A 22,811-nucleotide genomic window follows, 5' to 3' on the forward strand; every position below is an offset into this window, starting at 1 on the left:
GTAAGGCCTCATACTGACCCTTAACTTTCTGTCGGGTATCTCTTTGCAAAAATAAACTTATCTTATTCTTTGAGTGATTAATTATTAATTTCATTTAAATATTCCGAAAAATTATAATACTATTTTTTAAATTTACTATAATAAACAATTGATTGGCGGATTTGTAATGACAATTAAGCCTGAATGTGTTGCAACTTTTAAGGTGTCTAAATCTTTTATTTTAATAAGAAAAAATAGCTGGTTGTAATTGGTGATGGCGGAACAGGGAAAACAACATTTGTTGGTCGTCATAAAACAGGCAAATACGAAAAAAACTACAACCGTATTGCCATTTTCGATGTAAATTTCCAGCAACAATTGGAGTCGAAATAACCCCTATCATATTTTACACAAATCGCGGGAAATTCAGATTCAACATTTGGGACACAGCAGGCCAGGAAAAAGTCGGTCCACTTCGCCGAGGACACTACTTAAATTGTTTCCCAAAACAATAAAATTTTAGGCAATTGTGCTATACTAATGTTTGATGTCAGTTCAAGAATAAGCTACAAGAGCCTGGAAAATTGGTACCGTGATTTTATCCACGTGTGTCCCGACATTCCAGTCGTAGTTTGCGGAAACAAGGCAGACCTAAAAGAGCGGAAAGTGAAGCCTAAAAACATGACTTTTCACCGGAAATACAAATTGACTGTTTTTTATTTGATTTTCAAGTTTTTAGTATTTTGACATTTCGGCGAAAAGTAATTTTCAGATAGAAAAACCATTTCTTCTTTTTATGCGAATTTTGACCGGAGACGAAGGACTGGAACTGGCGATGGCTGCCCCGGTTTATCCGCCTATCCTTACGGTTGACATTTTGGCTGTTAAAAAATTCGAAAAAGAAATGGAGGTTGGTTTTTTTATCTTTTTTTAGGCTGCCGAGAATGCTTCTCTTCCAAAAGATGAGGATTAAACTTTAATTATTTCCTTTCTTATTTATTTTCTTTTTCTATGATTTATTTTAATAGGTTAGTTATATGTTTTAATTACAAAGTTTTGTGTGATTTTTCGAATTAATTTGTTTTGACACGTGAAGTGGCACTTTTATATTTATAAATTTGTGGTACCTCTTGAAATGACAAATTGAATTTTTAGTGGAAATTAATTAATTCACGTTTTATCTAACACATTTTAATTTAGTATAATGCGATTAAATTATGTCTATTAGGAAATAGAAGCACGTAATTATTTAGATATTATCGTCTTGTTTTTATGTATTCTTTAATTCTTCATATGATAAAAGCATGATTTTGTAATTATATTTTAAGTATATGTTCAGACAAATTTATTTATGTGTAAAAATTCAATATTAAAAGAATTAATATTGAAATGTTAATTCATGTTTCTGGTTTTCAAGATCACTTATCATCGATTTCAACCTCTTGCAAACAAATCGAAATAAAAGAACTGGTAGGAAATCTCCCCATTGTCCTTCGAGAAATTAAAGTCTGCCTCATTCACCACCTGACTCCTCTTCTCTACAAACGAATGATTCCCTTGTCAATTGCGTCATTTTGTCAAGCCAAAAACTCATTCAGAATTAATCTCTGTTTACTGCATAGACTGAACCTGACGTGAAGGGATGAGACCTTTTTCCGACCCATCGACTTTTATTTCTGGTGAAAGGGAGGACAAATCTCGTGTCCAGAGTGTGCCTTTTTTCCTGGAAACTTTCGGTTTAACAAATCCCTTAGCATTGATCTCGAGAGAATTGATGACTTAATAGGGGAATTATTAGAAAACATCAATCCCAAATGGATATTTTTGTTAATAATCCAATATGTACATATCCAAAAAAATTATTTTGTAACAATTTGTATAAATATAATCAATTTTTATGTCACTAACCTAATAAGTAAGATTTGTATAAATTGAATAAGATTTTGTTAGAGTTTTTAATAAAATAAGTATAGATTTATTAAAAATTGAAAATTAATTAAAAATTTATTTTTTTCAAAATTTTTTAATTTTAAATTAACATTAAAAATTTTTAAAACACAGAGCGCCATTCAATAAAATATTTCGTGGTTGCGTAAGTTATTAAATAACATCATTTAATATAAAAACTGTCCAATCACCAATAAAATAATTTACCCTTTAGAATAAATGGAAGATATAGTAAACAGTTCAAATCCATCTCAAATTCAAACCACTGCTCGCAATTTCTTGCAAAGTTACTCAATTCCCGTTCCATCCCATTCAGAGTATAACCGTCACTACAATCAAAAAAAAGTAAAAACACCAACTATATTTCAGTCTCGGGACTCTAATGAGGACTCACGTTCACTTGGGGAACGAATAAAATCAAAAACTCTGCAATTTTCTGACGTTGAGTCCGTCTTTGTAAAAGATTTCGGATTTGTCCCATCGTAAAAAACAAAAATTCTAATCTTCCAGAATATTAATTGAAATTGTCGATTTCTTAAAAACTCAGTGCCGGCATGTTGGAATATTCCGGATTTCTCCCGGAGTGGGAAAAATGGAAGATCTTTTAGTTGAGAAAATGTCCTTTATAATATAGAACAGAATCGGGAATGAGAATTGGATCGAAGGTAGTGGTCCATATGAAGCCAGTGGAGTATTCCTTAAATTTCTTGGAGCATTTGGGGGACCATTGATTAGTTTGATTTGGAATTCTGCTATCCATCGTTGCCAACTTGACGACGAAATGTCCCCTTTGGGTGATTCGAATCTTATCTTTATACTTTTGTTGCTTTTTCCGATCGAAGTGATTTCATTTCTTAGGTTATTTTTGTTTTTTTGTATATTTTTGGTAGATATTCGATGAGTTGTCTTCACTATGTATCCGAAAAAAGTGCATATAATAAAATGAATTGCTATAATTTGGCGTCAGTTGTACTTCCTACTGTAATTGAATCAAAAGCGAAGTTAACAAATTCATTTCGAGAGACTCTCAGGGTAAAGTAGTGGCCAATATTGTTAGTGTGAGGGAAGGGTAGTCGAGAGACTCATAAAGGACTGGAAACTCATTGGAATGGTAGATCTTTCTATGCTAATACCCAATAAAATGTCGCGTCGAGGTCATAAGTGTTAATATTTTAGGGATTCTGACTATTATGACAAATTCTTGTTCCCGTTTGGTTAAAAAGGCTGCCAGTCTGTCCAAGTCTGTTTTGTCTTCAGCAAGAATCACCCAACAAGCGAGGGCTTCTACCATGATGAGTTCCAATATTCATTCAGAAAGAACTATAAAATCCAACACTTTGTATTTTATTTTCAATTAAATGGACAGCAAGGAATGTCGGAGTCCTCTGAATAAAAACCAGTCTCCTCATAGTGGGAAAAAGTGGAAAATTACACCTACTGTCAAAACGGAGAAACCTTCTACGATACCTCAGCCATTACCTAATGTCGAGGAAGAGAAAGTTATTCCTGAAATTGATGAATCGGTGTTGCAAAATGCTATACAAAATGATGTGGGAGTTGGCTCGAAACTTTTTAATTATTCTTCGAGCTCTTCAAATTCTAACGTTTAAAATAGTTCTAGTTTTTCAAAATATTTTTTCTATTTTTATCATTCTTTACTGTAAAAATGTGTCTTTTGAACTAAAAGAAATCAGTTTGATTATTGTTTTATTGGATCTGAAGTGGCAGTTAAATTGAGAATTGTTTTAAAATTGTAAATAAAAGACAGAAATTTTATTTGTTTGTTAAAATTTGTTTTTTATTTATCACTGGTATTAATAGAGTTATTTGAAATTCCAAAGAAATTGAAATCTGTAAGAAATTTATGTAATTGTATAATTTTTGAAGAGGTAATATTATAATAAAGATGTCACTTTAACGATTTATTGTGGTCAAATAGTTTCATAATATCCTGTAATGTGGAAGTAATTAATTAAATGAGTGTCACGCGGATATACTGAAACGTTAATTACGTTATTTTAATTTAAGAAAATTCATTTATATGTTCAATTAACGTTTTTAGATTATTCTCAACATGAGATTTGCTAATGTAATCAACGATTTGAATTAATACAAAAATGTTCTGCAATTTTGCGAAATAATATTATTTCGTGGTATTTAAAAGTTTGCAAATAATAAGATTTTTAGAAAAATCCACGAACTTTCGCTTACTTGAAGATAATTTGCTATCTAATGTTAGGGATGCTTTATCAAAACGATGTAAGCTGAGATAGTATTACCTTTTTTAGCAAAAAATTGCTAAACGACAAGTAACTAGTTAGTATTCTGAGTGCAAGCAAGTTGATCCGTATCAGTGATAAATAAATTTTTAAGGAATAAATAAAATAGAAATGCAATAAAAATTTCAGTGTATCTTGATTTCATTAACAAAGAATCAATAAGATTCAGTATGTGCACAAAAAACAAATCAAATCATATAAAAATTCACTATTCACTGTTAATAATGTTTATTAATTTTTATATTTGTTTTCAAATCGATTTGTTTGGTTAAAAAAGATTTGAAGACCAAATAAACATAAAAATAGTGAGTAGTGATAAATAATTTGAATAAATAAACTTGAAATTTAATATAATTTTCTTCAAAAAGATTTGTTTGGATACAAAAAATGATACATATACTAAATAAATAAAATATAAGTTCAATAAAATGTTCAGGTTCTTGAAATACATTTAATATTAAAACGTATTCTTTTCCATTTTGCAACCCCTAAAAGTTGTCGGTCCGTAACGAAAATAAAGCTTTTTATACTAATTCCAGCTAATTAGAAAATAACGTGAATCATGCTAATTTAATTAGGGAGTGTTTCACGCCCAGCGGGATTTTAATAATCTTGAAATTATCAATTTAAAAAAATTCCAATATTACTGATTTGAGGAAACAAGTTAAGTTCCTCTAAAATCCAGTTAAGTTCCTCTAAATCCAATTAATTCAGTTAGATAATTAATAGTCAGTTTCCGTTTTCGTTATTTGTAGTGTTTTATTCCATCAACCTCACCTTCTTAGGGCCCATGTTCAGTGCACGGATGGGCAGATTCATCTCAACGCGCAGTCTAGATTCAGGGGCTACCTCTTCAGCAGGCCTTATCTCGGCTTGCATGCTTTCTAAGGTCTTCCGCAACACCAGTGTCTGAATGTATGCCTTCACCCTGTCCTTCACGCCAAGTCTTATTTGTGGAACTTTTCCACTTCAACCTGCTTGAGACAATTTTATGAAGTGATCCCCACCTCGATAAGAGTAATTGTGTTGCTCAGTTTGTCATGAACAAATATGTTGGCTTGTTATTCGGGATTGCATTATCAGTCGGGAGGCTTTCATCGACTCGGATTTCCACAAATTCATTGGTGATAACAGATTGGACTGAATGAGTTTTTAATTTTTTGACTTTTTAATTCCATATTGGAGACATAGATGTAAATGCAAGCATTTGACGACTTCGTTATGGCGTATAAAGTAGTTCCTCTAACATTATAGAATTCAATAAGATAAAAAATGTAGAAACGTGAATTGTGTTAATTTCTTGATTAGTGCGAATTAACGTCATATAGTGATTTCGATTTACCAAATCTTTTCCAATTAATTTTTTTAACTTTATAGCTGATTTTTTTCAAATTCGAATTATGCCTTAATACAATTTTAAGGAATCAAAATTATTATTAACTTTGAAAGTTTGTGATATATAATATTTTTTCCAAATTTTGACTTTAAGTAGGGTTTGGTGAATATTGGTACAGTCCGACCTTGAATTGGAACACTAAGTGTTCAAAAAATGAGGTTTTGTCAAAAAATTAATATCAATATAAATTTAATCAGATTATCAGAAACAACAAATATTTCATTGCCGAAGTATTATCCAAACAATTTGTAATTATTTCGGAGGATACATTTTGCCACGATTTCGATACTATTATCAATGATTGGCGTAAATTAATTTTTTTAAGTAAGTCGCAGTAAAAATCTTCTTCATCTATACAACAAATAAATTCAATTAACGCCTTCGAATAATTATCTTTAAAAGCTTTGATTATCCCATTATCCAATGGTTGAGAATTGAAGTGTATTTTTGGGTAAAAACAGCAATTCGATATTTGAGAGCGATTTATTTTCATGACACCAAGCGTTATCAAGAATTATTGAAATTTTTCGTCTTTCCATTTTCATTCGTCATTCACTAAGAATAACCATTGAATAAAAATATCTCTTGTCATCCAGGCATTTTTGGAAGATGAGTACATAGCACCATAATCCTCAGGGTTAAAATTTCTGAAACATCTGGGATTTTTAAATTTCCCGATTATTAAAGGATCAATTTTTGGCCTCAATAACTGCAGCAAAAGAGAAAAGAAATTTTTTCCTTATTTATTTTAGACCCTGACGCTTTTTTATTTTTTTTGTACGAATGATTTTTTTGGGGTCTTTTTTATAAAAGACAAGTTTCATCAATGTTAAAGATATTATTTTTTTCCAAATTGATCAATTTTTTCATGGAAAACTTTTAAAAGATTGAATTCCATCACGATTACATGAGTTTTTTCGCTGCTAAGGATTTTTGATTTGAGTTCATGTCTTTTTTAAAAATTCATTAACCAACCATCGATGCTTTAAAGCTTGTAATGTTCAATTTACGCGCAATTTTCAAACCTTAAAACAATCTGAGAAAAGTAAAATTATCAATTTTTTTGATAAGAGGACCTGAAACTTGAATATTTTGGAGCCGTAATTGTTTAAGAACGTCGAGAACTTTACTATCCAATGTTTTAAAAATATCGTCAGTTTTTGTTTCAGTCCGAAAATTTGGAATAATGTTCCCAACAGGTTATTTGCGGCGTAATCGTTTTTTTATTCGAGCAATTGTGCCAATGCTCGTTTCATATTTTTGAGCAAGTACTCTGTGTGAATGACTTTTAGTTGTCGAGCAATTTCAACCTTTTTCTCGTAACTGAGACCCATAATGATTTAGCGTGGAGTTTTTTTTAATCCAAATTAATTAATTTTTTTAATGACTAGAAATAAATAATAACAAATTTGTTCCAAATCGAGGTTTTCATTTAAAAGGAATTATTTATTCTAGCAGAGATCCTACAAAGTGTTCCAAAAACTGAGGTTGTTCCAAAAACTGAGGTGTTCCAGCCCCGGGTCTGTTCCAAATCGAGGTCGGACTGTAGTGAGATTTAATAAATTGACAGATTTTCTTTTCAATTTTCAAAGAAATTAAATTTGATATTAGAAAATTAAAATTATTTCTATTATTACAGTTAGAGAGCTAAGAAATTTGCTCAAAACGAAAAAGAATAAATTAATACAACAATCAATTTAAATAGTTTATTAATTTAATTTCTAACCTTTACCACGAAAATTTATAATTTCTTTATGAATGTTACAATTTTGAAGAGTTTTAAAGATGGAGATGGAGATAGAATAGAACTAAATGTAAAAAAGCTTTCAGGGATTTGACCTATTATGCTGCACATGTTTTTCATTACCGATGAGATTGCATAATGCAACTCAATTTTAATTAGTTAATTTAAAACTTATTAATTAGCATGTTACCAGCTGGAAATTAATATCGATCTTTAAGAGGAAGTAAAAACTAAGGCCATTCATTTATAATTTGTCTCCAAATCAGTTATGACTCATTTTCCTCATTTTCCATATTATCTTTATACGAATGACTTATTTCAATTATGAGGCTAGTGTCTGAATTTATATTCAGTAATTTTGATCACATCTCTGTGCTCGATCATCATACTCTCCAGTGTTTTATTCAACACGACTGCCTGTCTGAGTTCCTTATTCGACTGACGAGTTTCCAATATAAAGTAAAACCCTTATAAACCGACTCTTTGGTGTATTAGAATTTTCTTAAAGCCAGACTAAGCGTCTGGTCCCGATTTACATTATAGGCCTCATAGGCTATTACCAATACTTATTTTTAATATACCGGATGACTCTATTCAGAATACAGGCCGTATTTGTGATCCCAACTTGAATTTTCTTTTATCATAAACTAGTCTTCTGACATCAATCTTTGATCTAATCTTATTAATTGTATTTAATCTTGAATTGCGAAGAACGATAAGGCAAAGAACTCTGTAGAAAATGAAAAACTAAAAGATGATGGCTCACAAAAAGAACGATCACGTTGCGAATTGTCTTTAAAGAAGAAAATTCAAATAATAAATGAATTGAATCAAACATCTAACAAAGACAGAAATTTCTCAGCAAGAATGAATTGGATGCACTAGTTAAAAGGCTGATATTTAATTTGAGTATATGATATAAAGAACAATCCTGAGAACAATACTGTGCATATCCCAAACAAATAGACTAATGGATAATCCAATGACAGAAAAATTTGTAAACTTAGACTTTGAACTACCCACTGAAAATCCCAAAGGTTAGAAATCATCCCTAGTTGAGAAATACCAAACAGTCTCAGCTTCTGAAGAATGACAGTGAATCAGATTCTGAACAAAAACATATAAGCAAACAGAGCCAAAATATTTATAAAATTAAAACGCACAAATGTTCAACAAATTCTAGAACAAGTCTGCCACTCTGATTCACTTAAGACCTTGCATTACTCGATCCTGTCAACAGATTGGTAAACCAAATGGTTGAGAATTCGTCCCTGACTGTTATGTTCAGTATCGACGGAAAACCAATAGACCCAAGAGCCTTTTTTACTGTCATTAAAAGACGAGTTCGAAGGTTTTCCCTTACGCTTTTGACAGAGAGACCATCGGTTCGCTAACGTAAAATTGCTTTCAACAATGGTAGCGAAAAATGACACATTTGTATACCAAACATTAAACAAACACTGGTCCGAACTAATTCGTGTCTAGTTTTTTGCTTAATTAACTATCATATGGAAAGCCAGTAATTATTGGAAAGACATCTACAGACAGACATCTAGTAATTATTGTATTAATAGTAGCTTCCAAAGATCCCGAGCACTGTTCTCTGAAAAGTCAGGCAATGAAGATGAAGAAAGTAAACCTGACGTCATATTTTAATGAGACACGGTTCTGACTATCCAAAATTCAATTCTTATAAGTTAATTGTACGAATGAAGCTGAAATTAATTGTTCGAGTTTTTCTTATTTTTTATGTGTGCTGAAATTTTTTGCCATAAAAAATGATTTTAATTTCAAATTAACTACTTAGTTCCACATTTTGATGTTAGTTCCTACCTATATTGATTAACTATTTTTTTTGATATTTCCCAAAAATAATTTTAAAGAACTAACTACAAAAATTAGTCTAAAATAACCAAATAAAGAATTTTTTAAGGAACGAAAACATTATTCGCATCGATAAACAATTTCGTATTTGGCTCGTTCTTTTTTGGTTAATTTTTTGGACGGTTTTTCAAGTTCAAAAACGAAATTTGTGATAAAAGTCTGATCGTTTAAATAGAATTCGAAGCGACCATAGAATTCATTGAATACTGGGACAGTCTAATGAATATATACATTACAGTGAAATTACATTATAGAATTGTTTGAATTCTTTATAATTGATGAATCGACGAAATTTAGGATCTTCGGGATTTACTTTCCAGAAATTTCCTTCTTCAAAATCGAAGAATAAAAAATGATATTTTCTCTTTTCTATATCTGGCATGTAGGCAGTACTAAAAGCCACACAGGTAGCTAGTAAGTTTTATTATGTAAATATACAAGTACTGAACAATCGTCAGGATTGCTTGAAGCAGAATACATATGATCAACCATTTTAACGGCTGCTGGTATAATGTATTTTTATTAATAAAAATAGGCTGTCCAAATTAAAATAAATTATGATAAATAAAAACTCATAATAATATATAAAAATTGTTAAAATTTATAATTAATTAAAATAGTTTGATTATCTAAATCAGCGGTTCTCAACCGTGGTCCCCAGAAAATTTTTAGTGGTCCCAGGAATTTCAAAAATAAAAAAATATTAAAAGTTAAAACTAATTGTACAATTAAGTATAAATCAAAACATTGAAATTAATCAAGCGGTTCTCAATCGTGGTCCCCAGAAAATTTTTAGTGGTCCCAGGAATTTTCGAAAAATAACAATATATTAATTTAAAAACTAATGTACAATTAAGTATAAATCAAAACATTGAAATTAATCTGATTTGATTAGCGTGGTTTATCATCTCTAGTTATGGTTAACAAGAATCGTCGTCTTTGGTCGGATTCTTACGTACAATTGGATTCACTAAATTCATTGCCCAAATAATGAAATAAAGGCAAAATGCATGATTTGCCATAAAATTTTGGGAAACAATTCACTGAAACCTTCTCAACTTAGGCGCCACAAAGAGTCTGTACACCCAGAAAATTCTTCCTCACATGAATATTTTAAAGTCAAAAGAACGAAGTTTGATTCACAGCCAAAGCTTGAGTGGTTTAATAAATTTCAAGATAAACCGAGATTAGAAGCATCATATGCTGTAATTTTAATTTATATCTAAAACTACGGGTACAAGATGATATGCGAGTAGCTTTGTCGAACATAGAGCCTGATATAAATAAAATTATTCTGAGCAAACAAGATCAGAAATCTCACTAAATTACTATTAAATTTTCCGTTATTTTCATAATGTTCATGTTATTTTTATAATAAATATTCGAACATGTCTAAACCTGGCCCTGACGAGGCCAAAAATTGTGCGCTAATACTAAAAAATGTTTATTTTATTTAAGGTGGTCCCCACAAAATTTTATAGTGCAAAAGTGGTCCCCAGTCTAAAAAAGGTTGAGAACCGCTGATCTAAATTATCTAAATTTTAGTTTTTTGAACGTTTAGTTTAAAGTTGTAATTTATTATGTCGCGAGCGCAGCGCGCGACCGAGCGCTAGACGCGACTTTGACAGCTAACAAGCCTGTCATCAACAATATATTTATTAAATTATTTAAAATTTTAACATGATTTAAAATTAAATTGAAATAACTTAAGTTTTCCATTGAATCCCATAAAAAATTTATAAGTAGACCTTAATAGAAAAAGTAAAATCAATGAATACTGAACGCTAATTGGTTTAGGTTGTGAGGGGGGTAATAATTTACAGATCTCATTGCTATTTTTTTCGTTTTAATCTCTAATTAGGTCTTCTAATCAAAAATGAACTGTGCAGACAGGCTTGCTCCTTCAGAAGATTCTGTTTTGACATTTTAATAAATTATGAAGCATTAGATTTTTTCTCATTATTCTAAAATATCCATTATAAATTTTAAAATATTATTTTGATTTATGAAATCGGTTTTAAAGCTCATTCTGCTTTGGCATCGATTTTAAATTTTGTTATCGAATATATTTAAACCCAAATACCAGCCGTAGAGCTCGACTGTCCTTGCAGTCGTCTCGTTTAACCTCGTCCAACCTTTTCACTAAGTCTCTGATTTGCTTACAAAAAACTTTCCATTCAATTCCTCGTATTTGTCAATTTATAGATTGTTGATTGATCGGAATCTAGAAATTGAGTGGCGCTCCTGCGCTCACATTGACATATTAAATAAATTAATATATATAATGAATTAGTTGTTATGGTGTTGGCATGTAGTTTTGTGGTGTTGTGCATGTCCGTTCCTAATGATATGAGGAAATCGAATCCTAGGGCCTTCCTGCGAAAAAGGATAAAAATAACATAACAAGTGCAGGAGTGTCGTCTCTGGGGCTGGATAACAGCACAAGGACTAGTATTCATGACAATCCAATTGCTGGGAATCCTACTATCCCAACTAACTTGCATTCCCTTTCGGCCATTATCGATGATGCTATTTGTGTTTCTGAAGCTGAGTGGGTGTCTCAGATTGTTTATGCCACGAAGCAAAGAATTGGGAGGATACCAAGAGGTGGATGGAACCTTATCCGTGAGAAGTTTAATTAACAAATTCTCGAAGAGTGCAAGTCTCAGTCAACTCAAAGGAATGGTTAAACCAATGAGAGTGGATAATAATTATGGAAGCAATTGCCATCAGAAGCAATTTCTTGAGAGCTCAGAAATTTCCACTTTTAGAAAGTGTCTAGAAGAGTTGAATATACAAATTAAGAATATTGAATCGATTCCAAGGGATTCACGTAAACCAACTCCAAAAATTCAAAATAAATATTTGAAAACTGATATATTGACAGGATTGAATTCGGCGATATATTATATTACGAAAGATAATCATCCTAATGATATCAATAGCATTTCTGATATTCTATATGCTGCTCAATGTGCGTATTTATCTCTAACCATGAGAGACAAAGCACAGAGCACATGGGTAGAAAATATTGAAAAGAAAATTTCAAAATTATCTGCAGAATTGGAAATTGTTAATTCCCATTCCAATCAAACACTACCTCCATCTGAAAAGCAAAAGGTAATGGATGTTCTCTGTCGCTATGGGTATAAGAAAACTAAGAAAGGTGAGCTGTCGAGGATTCAGATATTATTGCAAGACCTGATTAGGATTAACAATAAGAAAATAGAAGTTCATAATTCAAGGAAGCAATTTCGTAAGGATAATCAGTGCTTTGAATTAAATCGAAAAGATTCTATCGAGACTTAACAAAGAAAGAGGAAGTGACGCTGTATGGATTTGATGATGAAGAATGTGTCTCTTTTTGGCAAAAAGTCTGGAGCGAGAGAAATGAGAGGCCTCAATCTTATGACGTTGTTGGAAAACGAACTACTTGTGCTGAACATATGCTTCCAGAGTTTACGGAAGAGTTTTTTGGAAATGTTATTAAGTATCTTCCTGACTGGAAGGCATGTGGATGTGATGGGATATATAACTTTTTCATTAAGAAGATGGAGTCATTACATGGATTTCTGTGTCACGAGATAACCCGAATAATTAATGGAGAGTACATGCCTGAAAGTTGGTTTTACACTGGAATAACATATTTGATTCCTAAAAAAGATGATTGTGAGACCCCGAAGGACTTACGTCCTATAACGTGTATGCCGACATTGTATAAACTTGTCACCAAATGTGTTAATGTAAAACTGGCTGATTTTGTCGAGGCATTTGGCCTAATTTCAGACAACCAACTTGGAACGAGGAAGTATTGTCAAGGCGCCAAGGAGCAAGCTCTCATTAACCAATGTTTGAACAAGGAGTACGGGAATGGCCTTTATTCTGCTTGGGTCGATGTGAAAAAAAGCATATGACTCAGTTGATCATGATTTTTTGTTTCACGTTTTGGATTGTTCTGGAATCCCGCTTTGGATCGTAAACTTTGTGAAGAGCGTAGTTAAGAAGTGGGCAGTAAAGCTGCATATGGAAGGTAGAAGAATTGGATCAGTGAAGTTAAACCGAGGAATTTTACAGGGAGACTCATTGTCTCCTTTACTATTTGTTATGGTATTAGATCCTCTAAGCAGGATCCTTAATTCCGTGTTTCCAAAACTTGAAATTAACCAGGAAGATCCCAATATGTTAACATATTCTACTAATCATTTGCTATTTATTGACGATCTAAAAATCTAAAATATTTGCTCTCAAACAAGACACTTTACTCAAAATGATGGAAGCTGTTAACGGATTTTTTAAAATTGTTGGTTTGGAGATGAATTCAGAAAAATCAGCGTCTAATTTGGAATCATTATCATGTTGTAAGACTATTGACGGAATCAATGGATATCGGTATTTGGGTGTACTTGAAGATGGTGGAAGCAATGTTCTTAAGAATAGAGTTATGGACTCTATCTTTGAGAATGTTAAGAAGAGGATAACTATGCTATCGAAAACAAAACTCAACTCTGTGAATCTGTTTCGTGCTATAAATGAATATGCATTGTCACTATATAATTATTATATTGGGCTAATCAATATTGAACCTTCTGAATTTGATGATATTGACAGACAAATACGGCAATTGCTTACGTCGCTCAGATTACATCTCAAACCTGCAAATAAAGAGAGACTGTATTTAAACCGGAAGGCTCTTGGAAGAGGGCTTTCATCAGTTACTTTCAAAAGTGAACTAATGCTCTTTCAGTTCCTTACGAGTCTGGAAAATATGTCAACTATATGCTTACGGAGGGCGGGGATTCTGCGTGTAATTAAAATGAATAAATGGCATTTGGCTATGATCGCAGGATTTCTATCCTCCAAATATGCAATTATTGATAAGAAGAGTATTACTATGGAGTCTCTAAAGTCCAGTCAGATACAATATTTACAAAAGAAAATTAGTTCTAAAGCACTACATTCTGTGCTTTTCAAATGTGTGGATGAACCTAATGTTGATTTACCTGCATCCTCAGAATGGCTATCTAATGGAAATAATGGGCCACGAAGCGAAGCATTGTATTGTCTTTTGCAAGATCGAAACTTGTTCTTTGCATCCGCTGACTCATTATGCAATCATTGTAAGAAAAGCAAGAAAACTGTTGACCACATGGCTACTCAGTGTGGTAAAATGCTCAACAGTGATTATCTCCGGAGACACAACGAAGTTGTGAAGTGTATTCACCTTAACTTGTGCCGAATGTATGGACTCAAAAAAGCAAGACGATTGAAGGGACATTCTGTTCAGTCAACACTGTCGACGGGAAAAGTTGAAATCAGGGTTGATTCTACAATCCTCACCGAAACAAAAGTAGAATATAACAAGCCAGATATCTTTGTCCACGACAAAGTCAGAAACGAAATAAATCTAATTGAAGTGGGTATTACTTCACAGGATCGCCTCAAGCAAGTGGAGGTTGAAAAGTGTCACAAGTATGACCTATTGGCAAGTGAGCTTTCGCTTCTGTATAGCTGTCAAGTAAAAATAATTCCTGTGGTTATGACATGGGATGGAGTTGTCTCGAAATGCTTCAAAAATTATATGAAGAAATATCTATTGAAGCAGGAACGAGGACATACATCCAATCCGTTGTACTGAAAAGAACGCTCGAGAGTATGATGATCGAACACAAGCACGGAATGAAGGTATCTGGTGAAGAATACGCTTCTGCTTCCAACCGGTATGTGGAGATGGCATGCAAAAATGAAGACGACCCAATGAATGCTAAAGAAGATGCAATGGTTGAATCAGATGTGGTAGTGGGGAGTAAGAGGCAGCTGGAAGTAGACTCTTCTTCCAAGAGAAGGAGTGGATATCAGCGAGCTGGAGTGAGATCTGCTTAGTTTCTGATTAACTATTAAGTTATTATTTTTAAAACGGCTTAACCAAATATAGTGAATTACAGTAACTATCATTTAACAGAAAAAGTTAACAAAATTATTCATTTTCTACGAAAGTCAAAATATGTTTTTTACGTTTTTTCCTTAGATAAATTCAAAAATAAAATTTTTTTTTCTTTGCATTAGTGAATATTTAAGTATTTAACGAATATTTTAAAACGAAATTAAAATTTTTGTGATAAAATTTTAAAATAATTTTTTCCTCGCTATTTCTTTGTATAAACCATGTGTGCAAGGGGTGAACAATATGAAGAAAAAAAGAAAAACTTATCAAATTCAACAAAAACTGGAAGTTATTGATTTCAAGAAAAATAATCCTGCTGTTACTCAAGAAATTTGGCTCAGCGGTTTAATATGCCTATTGGAGTGATCAATTCAACGTTGAAGAAAATGCAATTGTATGGATCAAGGCGTCACAAACAAAAAAAGAATGAAATGGTACGCGAAATGGCACTCAAAATTGCTCAACGATTTTATATTGAAAATTTTAAAGCATCTCACCCATGGATTTCACGCTTTAGGAGAGAGTATAAAATAAAAACACTCACGATTTCTGGAGAAGAACAATTAGTGGATCCCGTTTTGCCTATAGATTCATATGAACGCTTTGCAGCCATGTTAAAAATATGGATCGAAAAATTTTTACAACTGTGATGAAACTGCCCTTTTTTTCAAATGTACTCCAAAAAATACATTAGTCTTGACTCCGAATCAAGGGCTCAGGAAAATTTCTAAAGAACGATAATACTGTTATTATGCACAAATACTTCGACAAAGTACCGAATAATTGGGATTCAATATGCAAATAGCAATAAATCTTGGATGACCAGTTAATTTTTAAAAACTGGGTTGAACGGTTAAATTCCAAAATGAGTGTGGAAAATAGAAAGATTTTGCTTTTTTAGATAATGCGCCAGTTCACTATTTTGATGGCGAATTCAGTAATATCGAATTGTATTTTCTTCCTCCAAAGACAACCTAAGATTCAACTAATTGATCAAGGGATTGTGCATCATTTAATCGTTGTATAAAAAAGGAATGACTAGAAATTTGAGTATGGGAACAAAATATAGGAACATTGTCATATACAGATGAACTTACCAAATTCAAATTAGTGAATGCTCCCCTTTATTATTGAGGCTTGGAACGAAGTCACAGTGGACACTACCAAAAAGTGCGTTTAACAAGGCATTAAATAATTGGGCGAAGATAGATGAAAAAATACTTGAAGAATCCACTGACGAAAAAGGTATTAAATTAAATCACCTACAATTAAAGATAATAAAAGTGAAATTATGATTGAGTTTCCTGTCTGGTGTACCTGTCTTCTGCGAAGAAAACGCGTATCTTGATACAATACAATGTGAGGAAGAAAATGAGCATGAAGAAATAGATAGCACAAATGACAATCCCATTGGTTATGCAGATGCACTTAAATTTTGGAAAATATTGTGAAAAATATTTTTTGCAAGAATCTGGTGAATATTCACCTAATTACAAAATTGAGAAATATATTGGCAAAAATTAAAAGAAGGAACCTAAAATTACCGATTACATGACACATTTTTAATTAAACAATTTTTTTCGTTAAATTCATTTAACGAATGCTCATTTTTCATTTTCGTTAAATGAATAGTCTACTGTAATTTTATATTTATAATATTTGTTCATGTTTTAAATTAGTCATTACATGGTCCCAATCATATTTTGGATATGACGTGCACGGGCAACTACTCATATTTGACATCTTCTCGTTTGTTGTATCTTCAGGACAACTTTTGAACAAGTCTTAGCTTACAAAAAAACCACTACAAACTATTTTTTAGCATCATAAAATTTTCAATTCACTATCTAAAATTTCCTTTAGTAAGCTATTTCGAAAATTTAGGAATATCAATATTCTCACAACTTTAGAGAGAATAGATGGAATTTCTTGCGATTAATTAAAAAGACACTTCTTTTATAGTTTTGATATAATTTAAGTTGGATTCAATTTACTTCAAAGATAGAAATCTAGCGATCGTAGTCTTATATGTTCTTTTTGTTGTAGACTTGGAAGATTTATTTTTCTGATATAAATGTCAGATTCTGTTTCCAAATTATTGATAAATTCTTTGTCTTTCAATCCTGCGAGCCAGTATTTAAAGCTAGATTTTTCCATTAATAAAAAAATTGATAAATTGAAAAAGAATGTTCATGTAATTAAAACTCCTTTCCAGCTTTGTTTGAATAATATCGTCTCTTCGTTAGCCGATTTCAGATGAATTTCATACTCATATAATATATGTCCAATTTCTAAATAAAATTTGTCAAACTCATTTTGTTCAATATTAACTAATTTAATTAGTATAAAATTTTGTTCATTATAGAACTCTCTGTTTTCTAAAATCAGAAATATCGATATCTGTTAATTCATTGATATCAGTAGGCAGTAGATTAACCGCATAGTTTTTTATTGCAGTCTTTAAACCAATCGGCAAATTAGTTCTGATGATCATCGCCGATCAATGTTTTCAGAGGTTTTAAGTGTTCAGAAAGAGGCCGATATGATTCATTGTTCATACCAGGTGGTTCATGCATGCTAGAGCAATAAATCTCACTTTGGGTTGGATATCAACTTCTAACAATTTAGTAGGACGCCCAACAGTATTTGTTTTCATATTTGAGGAAACAGAGACACACTACGCCACATCGAATTAGTTCCACATTTTAGTTTCCTTTCTTTTTCTTTCCTTCCTTGTATAATCTGTTTATTGTTTGAATCTTTTCAAACAAATTTTATAAACAAAATATTAATACAGCAGTACATAAGAAATTATTTTAAGCACAATGATTAGGCCTGGTTTATCACTTGGTAGTTTTCTAACTCCTCCTTTGTCATCTCTCTCGATCGACCGTGGAGGTCGACAACAAAATTGGTGTAGAAAGTGTGATCATTGAGGTAATGCTCAAACCAAAAAAAATAATCACTATATGTTGGGAAAAAGGATTCGATATTCACAATCTGTGGCCCCTTTTCTTTGAAGGGCCAAAGATTGACCATTCATGAGTTCATATCTAACTATAATTGCGGTGAACGCACGCTCTCTAAAGAGAAGACGTGCAGAAATTGAGAACATGTTATCTACTAATCCCGTGGACCTTTTAATTGTGAATGAAACAAAATTGAAACAACATGATGATTATTATCTGAATGGCTATTACTCCCTTGATATCAAATGGAAGTCGGGTTTGATAGCTGGAACGGGGACTTCTATATTTTACAAATCAACTTTGAGAGTGAAAAATTTGAAAATTGTTTCTGAAGAACTCTGTGAATTTGTCACAATCGTTGTTCGACTTGAAAAAACATGGATTAAAATTGGAGGGATGTATTCGAAATATCTTTCTAAATACCCATCGCTTATCAAGAATTTTTTCGCTGATAAGCACACGTCATTATCAATACTCCTTGGAGATTTGAATGCTAAGTGCTCCTCCTTCGGCTGTATGGGGACTAACAGGGATGGTCTCATTTTTAAGAAACTTTCAAAATCCTTTGGTTTTTCAGTCGTCACATCTAAAACTCCAAATCATTACTCTCCAGGAGGGTGGGACTATTTGGGCTTGGCTTTGGTATCTATGTCTGCCCTTCAACTCTTGGAACAACCGAATACTATCAATGACATTGGGAGTGATCATCTGCCGATCTTATATAAACTCAACGTCACCCCGTTGGAGGTTACGCCTACTTTCATACGATACAACCCTACTCCCATAAACTGGGATCACTACAGAAAAAGTTTTGCAACTTATCTGAACAAATTTGCCCCTCAACTTGGGGATAATTCTCCAGGAGAAGATTTGGAAAAGTCGAGCAATTCTCTTATTGGCTTCATAAAGTCTTATCTAGAAATACACTCTTCTAAAATCACCTCGAACAGTAAGAAAATTCCGCTGACATGCAAAAATGTTGCAGTCCTTTTAAAGAAAAAACAATGCCTAAGCCTAAGGAATAAATAAATAAATAATGCCTAAGGAACAAACTTTGTCGTTGTGTGGACTTTCACGACCGATCTGTTCTAAAAAACGAAATATTTGCCATTTCCCAGGAAATAAGAAGGTCAACAATTGCTGCTAAGAATAAAAAATGGAAAGCTGAGTGCAATAAATTACATAAAGCAAATCCAAACTTTTGGAAAGTTTTCGGAAAATTATCCACTTCAAAATCCGAGGAAGCAATACCGAAACTGTTAAATCAAGATGGATCCCCTGCTTTTCTTGAAGAAATTCCAAATATATTTGGAAACAGTCTTAAAGGAACTCAGGAGGTCAACCCGGACTTACAGTTATCTGGCCCAGCACTGTGTCATATGAAAAAAAGAATTTGATGGACTCCTCAGCTCGTTGCACCAAAAAAAAGGTTGAGAATCACTGCTATTCGGAAACCAAAAAAAAGGTTAAAAGTTTAAATATTCGGAAACATTATGAATCATTTCATTCAGAATTTTTTTCTAAATTTACGGGCCAAGAAAGAATTAATTAAGTTGAAAAATTCAAACGCAAATTTAAAAGTCAAACTTCATTTTTTCAAAAAAGTTATACCCTAATTCATTCTTTCGGCCGTCACGACCTATGTACCTAATATCAATGAACTCTCGAACAATAAACGACAGTATATGAAAAATTAAAAATCAAATTCAATTAAAATAAAATTTACTCGTTGTTTGGTTAAATAAAGTTTTACTCAATTAATTAATATTAGCCTTAAATAAGTAAAAAAATTATCTGGCCCGCAGACCAATAATTTTTTATGATCCGGCCCGTGAAATCGGAAATTCTGCCAACCCCTGATCTAAATTATAACAAAATCAATTTTTACAAATAACCAAATCGGATTTTAATTAACTCTTATTACATCATTATGATTCCCAAATTGACTTATGCTCGATTTGAAAAATACTCAAATAATTCATTTTTGATGGCAAAATCATGTTCATGGAAACATGGAAATATTTCCATCGACTCGAGTTTTTCTTCTGTAACGAAAGCTGTGACCATTTTGTGAAATGTACAAGTGTGTAAATGACAAGATTGGCAATGTTCTTCTCAGCAAAATTGTGGCTGAATGAAGTTATTTAGGAGTCTGGAAAGATTTATTGACGGTGGAGACAACCTCGCAATGAAAAGCATTAGTCCTTGCTGACAGATGAATATCTTGTATGACTATTCGATCTGAGCGTAGTTTTAGAGAGCTTTTGAAATTCGTTTTATAAACGAAAATTAAGTTACCAAAACATTGTATATATGAATAAAAATTATCTCAATGAGACGTCGGATTTTCCCTTGGCCTCTTGTGACCTACGCGTTTGGTTCCAGTCATTTTTAATTATATTTTTTTCAGGAGATTTCTGAAGACTTTTGGACAAGGCGACGGCTGCTGAAAATTGAGGAAAATTAGAATAGAGGAGCAAGCTCCAATTCATCAAATTTCACTTTAAAGATCAATTCAGCTTTTGATTTCAGATATTTCTAAAGTTTTGATATGAGATTGGTGTGAAGATACCAAGCAGCGCAGTATGTATAAAAGTTTAGAAACATATAACCTGCTCTTCTTCAAGAAGAAAGAGACCCGTGAGTTAAGACAAAGGAGATCTTCGTCCCCGGAAGACAGAAATGGCAAAGTGCTTCAGATCAGAGAGGTCAGCTCAGAAAATAAGCCTCGACCAGTTCGGTAGGAAATAAGCCGAAAAGGCTGTCTAAGATCAACATCCAAACAGCAGGAAAACCAGTCTCAGGGAAGTTGACATTCATAGTTTCAGCTTTTAAAACGTTTTATTTAAGATTTTTAAAATAAAGTCTGATTAGTTTTTTTAATTTGATTTATTTTGCTTTTCTTACAGATATTAGATAGACATAGTTCACGTATTCGATAATTAACTCTTCACTGTTTTAATCATATTACAAAAAAATTAAGTTACCATTGATTCTAATGAAATTGAATTAGTTTCAAAATCAGAAAGGTTACTGGAAATCTGTCAATGCTCTTGTTCCTTATTAGACGGATTTTGACAGCTATGCTTCCCTGCCCTTATATTTAATTGATTAGTTCTTTACAATCTGTTATATCGTTCAATAAAAACTTTGATTCATTATCATTCAATTAAAATGAAATTGACATGTGTTAGAAAAAGTTCCTGTCAGTTAAATGGAAACAAAAATATATAAAGTTATTTTATACATCAATCATTTTGGTAGAGATCGACTCTTCAACAAGCTAAATACCAAGTATTGTGGTTTGACTAGAGATGAAATTGCACGACTAATTAATAAATGAGCGCCCTGGATACAAGGTAGAGGTTGTCTTATGGTTTTAATTTTTTATGGTTCAACCAAATCATAAAACTGTAGATATCTTCTGCAAGTAACTCTTGTGTATATTTTGACCGATATTGTACCATAATTAAAGATATTGTTTATGATTTTAATAACACCATGCATTACACAACTAGAAAAATTCCGTTCTACTTGTTTATGGCTGCTCAAAATTCGAATCCAATAACGGAGCTGGAAATGGAACAATTATTATCTGGAGATGTGGACATGCAATGCACTAGTAGATGTGCGTGAAGAAGCGTATTCGAAACTTCTTATCGCTGGAGATAAAATGATAGAAAGAAGATGGAAATATGATGAAGATTTCATAAAAGTCGGAGCTAAAGTATTAAATAGGTAGCAATTTTTTAATAAAATTTTAAGACAAGACAACGATGTAATATTCGAAGGCTACCACTATACAGTGGGCGCAAAAAAAATCCGGTTTTCTTATTTTTCGAATTTTTCAATATAAATTTTATATTATTTTTTTTTAATTTAGTATCATTTTGAAATGTAAATCGAGTATGTTTTTAATTTTAAGTATTTTTTTATTTTTCATAGAGATATCTTGAATTAATTTTAAAATGCGCAAAAAAAACTCGGTTTTTTTAATTATTGAGTCTTTTATTCTCAAAAATTTGAAATTGTTGTCATTTTTGTTGTTGTTGGATGTCGTGTATTTCAGAAATTGTGAAAGGACAAATTATTCAACTTTATTTCCTTAATTGGACATATAAACAAATTCAGAAGAAGTAGAAATTCCCAGATCAACAGTGGGAGATTACATACGTAAATACAAAAAATATGGAACAACACAGAGACTGTCCGGTTCTGGAAGACCTAGGACATTAAATAATGATGATATAAATACTTTATTGACGCTTGTTTCTGACAATCCGAAAAAATCTTCCCGTTGCCTGTCAAAGGATCTTCATTCTTTGACAGGAAAAATCGTCTCAAAACGAACAATTGGGAATTATCTGAAACAAAAGGAAATATATTCACGTGTGTGTCAAAAAAACCGTATCTGTCTAAAATTAATATCGAAAAACGATATTCCTTGTCAAAAAAATTTATCGCACTGAATATGACGTCATGGAAATCAACTATTTTTAGTGATGAATGCTGTTTCGAAATTTTTAATCACAAAAAAAGGAATTTTGTTATAGGAAAAACAACACACGTCTAGAAAAATCGCACTTATCTCCAACTGTTAAATTTGGAGGGGGAAAAATAATGGTGTGGGGATGTTTCGGGTATTATGGAGTAGGCAATCTAGTTTTATAAA

General features: G+C 32.0%; 1 protein-coding gene and 1 long non-coding RNA gene across 2 annotated transcripts; both read left to right on the forward strand.

Moving 5' to 3' along the window:
- The first annotated feature begins 2,458 nt into the window (after positions 1-2,458).
- On the forward strand, positions 2,459-2,952 carry LOC115230524. The gene is made up of 3 exons (XR_003883439.1): positions 2,459-2,533; positions 2,566-2,784; positions 2,817-2,952. It is a non-coding gene; the product is annotated as an uncharacterized LOC115230524 (long non-coding RNA).
- Positions 2,953-13,541: 10,589 nt separating this feature from the next.
- Positions 13,542-15,109, forward strand: LOC115230536. The gene is made up of 2 exons (XM_029800690.1): positions 13,542-14,715; positions 14,832-15,109. The coding sequence occupies exons 1-2, from the start codon at positions 13,542-13,544 to the stop codon at positions 15,107-15,109; spliced, it is 1,452 nt and encodes a 483-aa protein (XP_029656550.1).
- Positions 15,110-22,811: the final 7,702 nt, after the last annotated feature.

This window comes from Octopus sinensis, unplaced genomic scaffold (genome assembly GCF_006345805.1).
Source record: "Octopus sinensis unplaced genomic scaffold, ASM634580v1 Contig15734, whole genome shotgun sequence".
NCBI classification, from domain to species: Eukaryota; Metazoa; Mollusca; class Cephalopoda; order Octopoda; family Octopodidae; genus Octopus; species Octopus sinensis.

Coding starts and splice junctions, on each gene's coding strand:
- LOC115230536 (XM_029800690.1), top strand. CDS start 13,542: ATGAATTCAGAAAAATCAGCGTCTAATTTGGAATCATTATCATGTTGT. Junction 14,716..14,831: donor CAAGTATGACCTATTGGCAA/GTGAGCTTTCGC, acceptor CTATTGAAGCAG/GAACGAGGACATACATCCAA.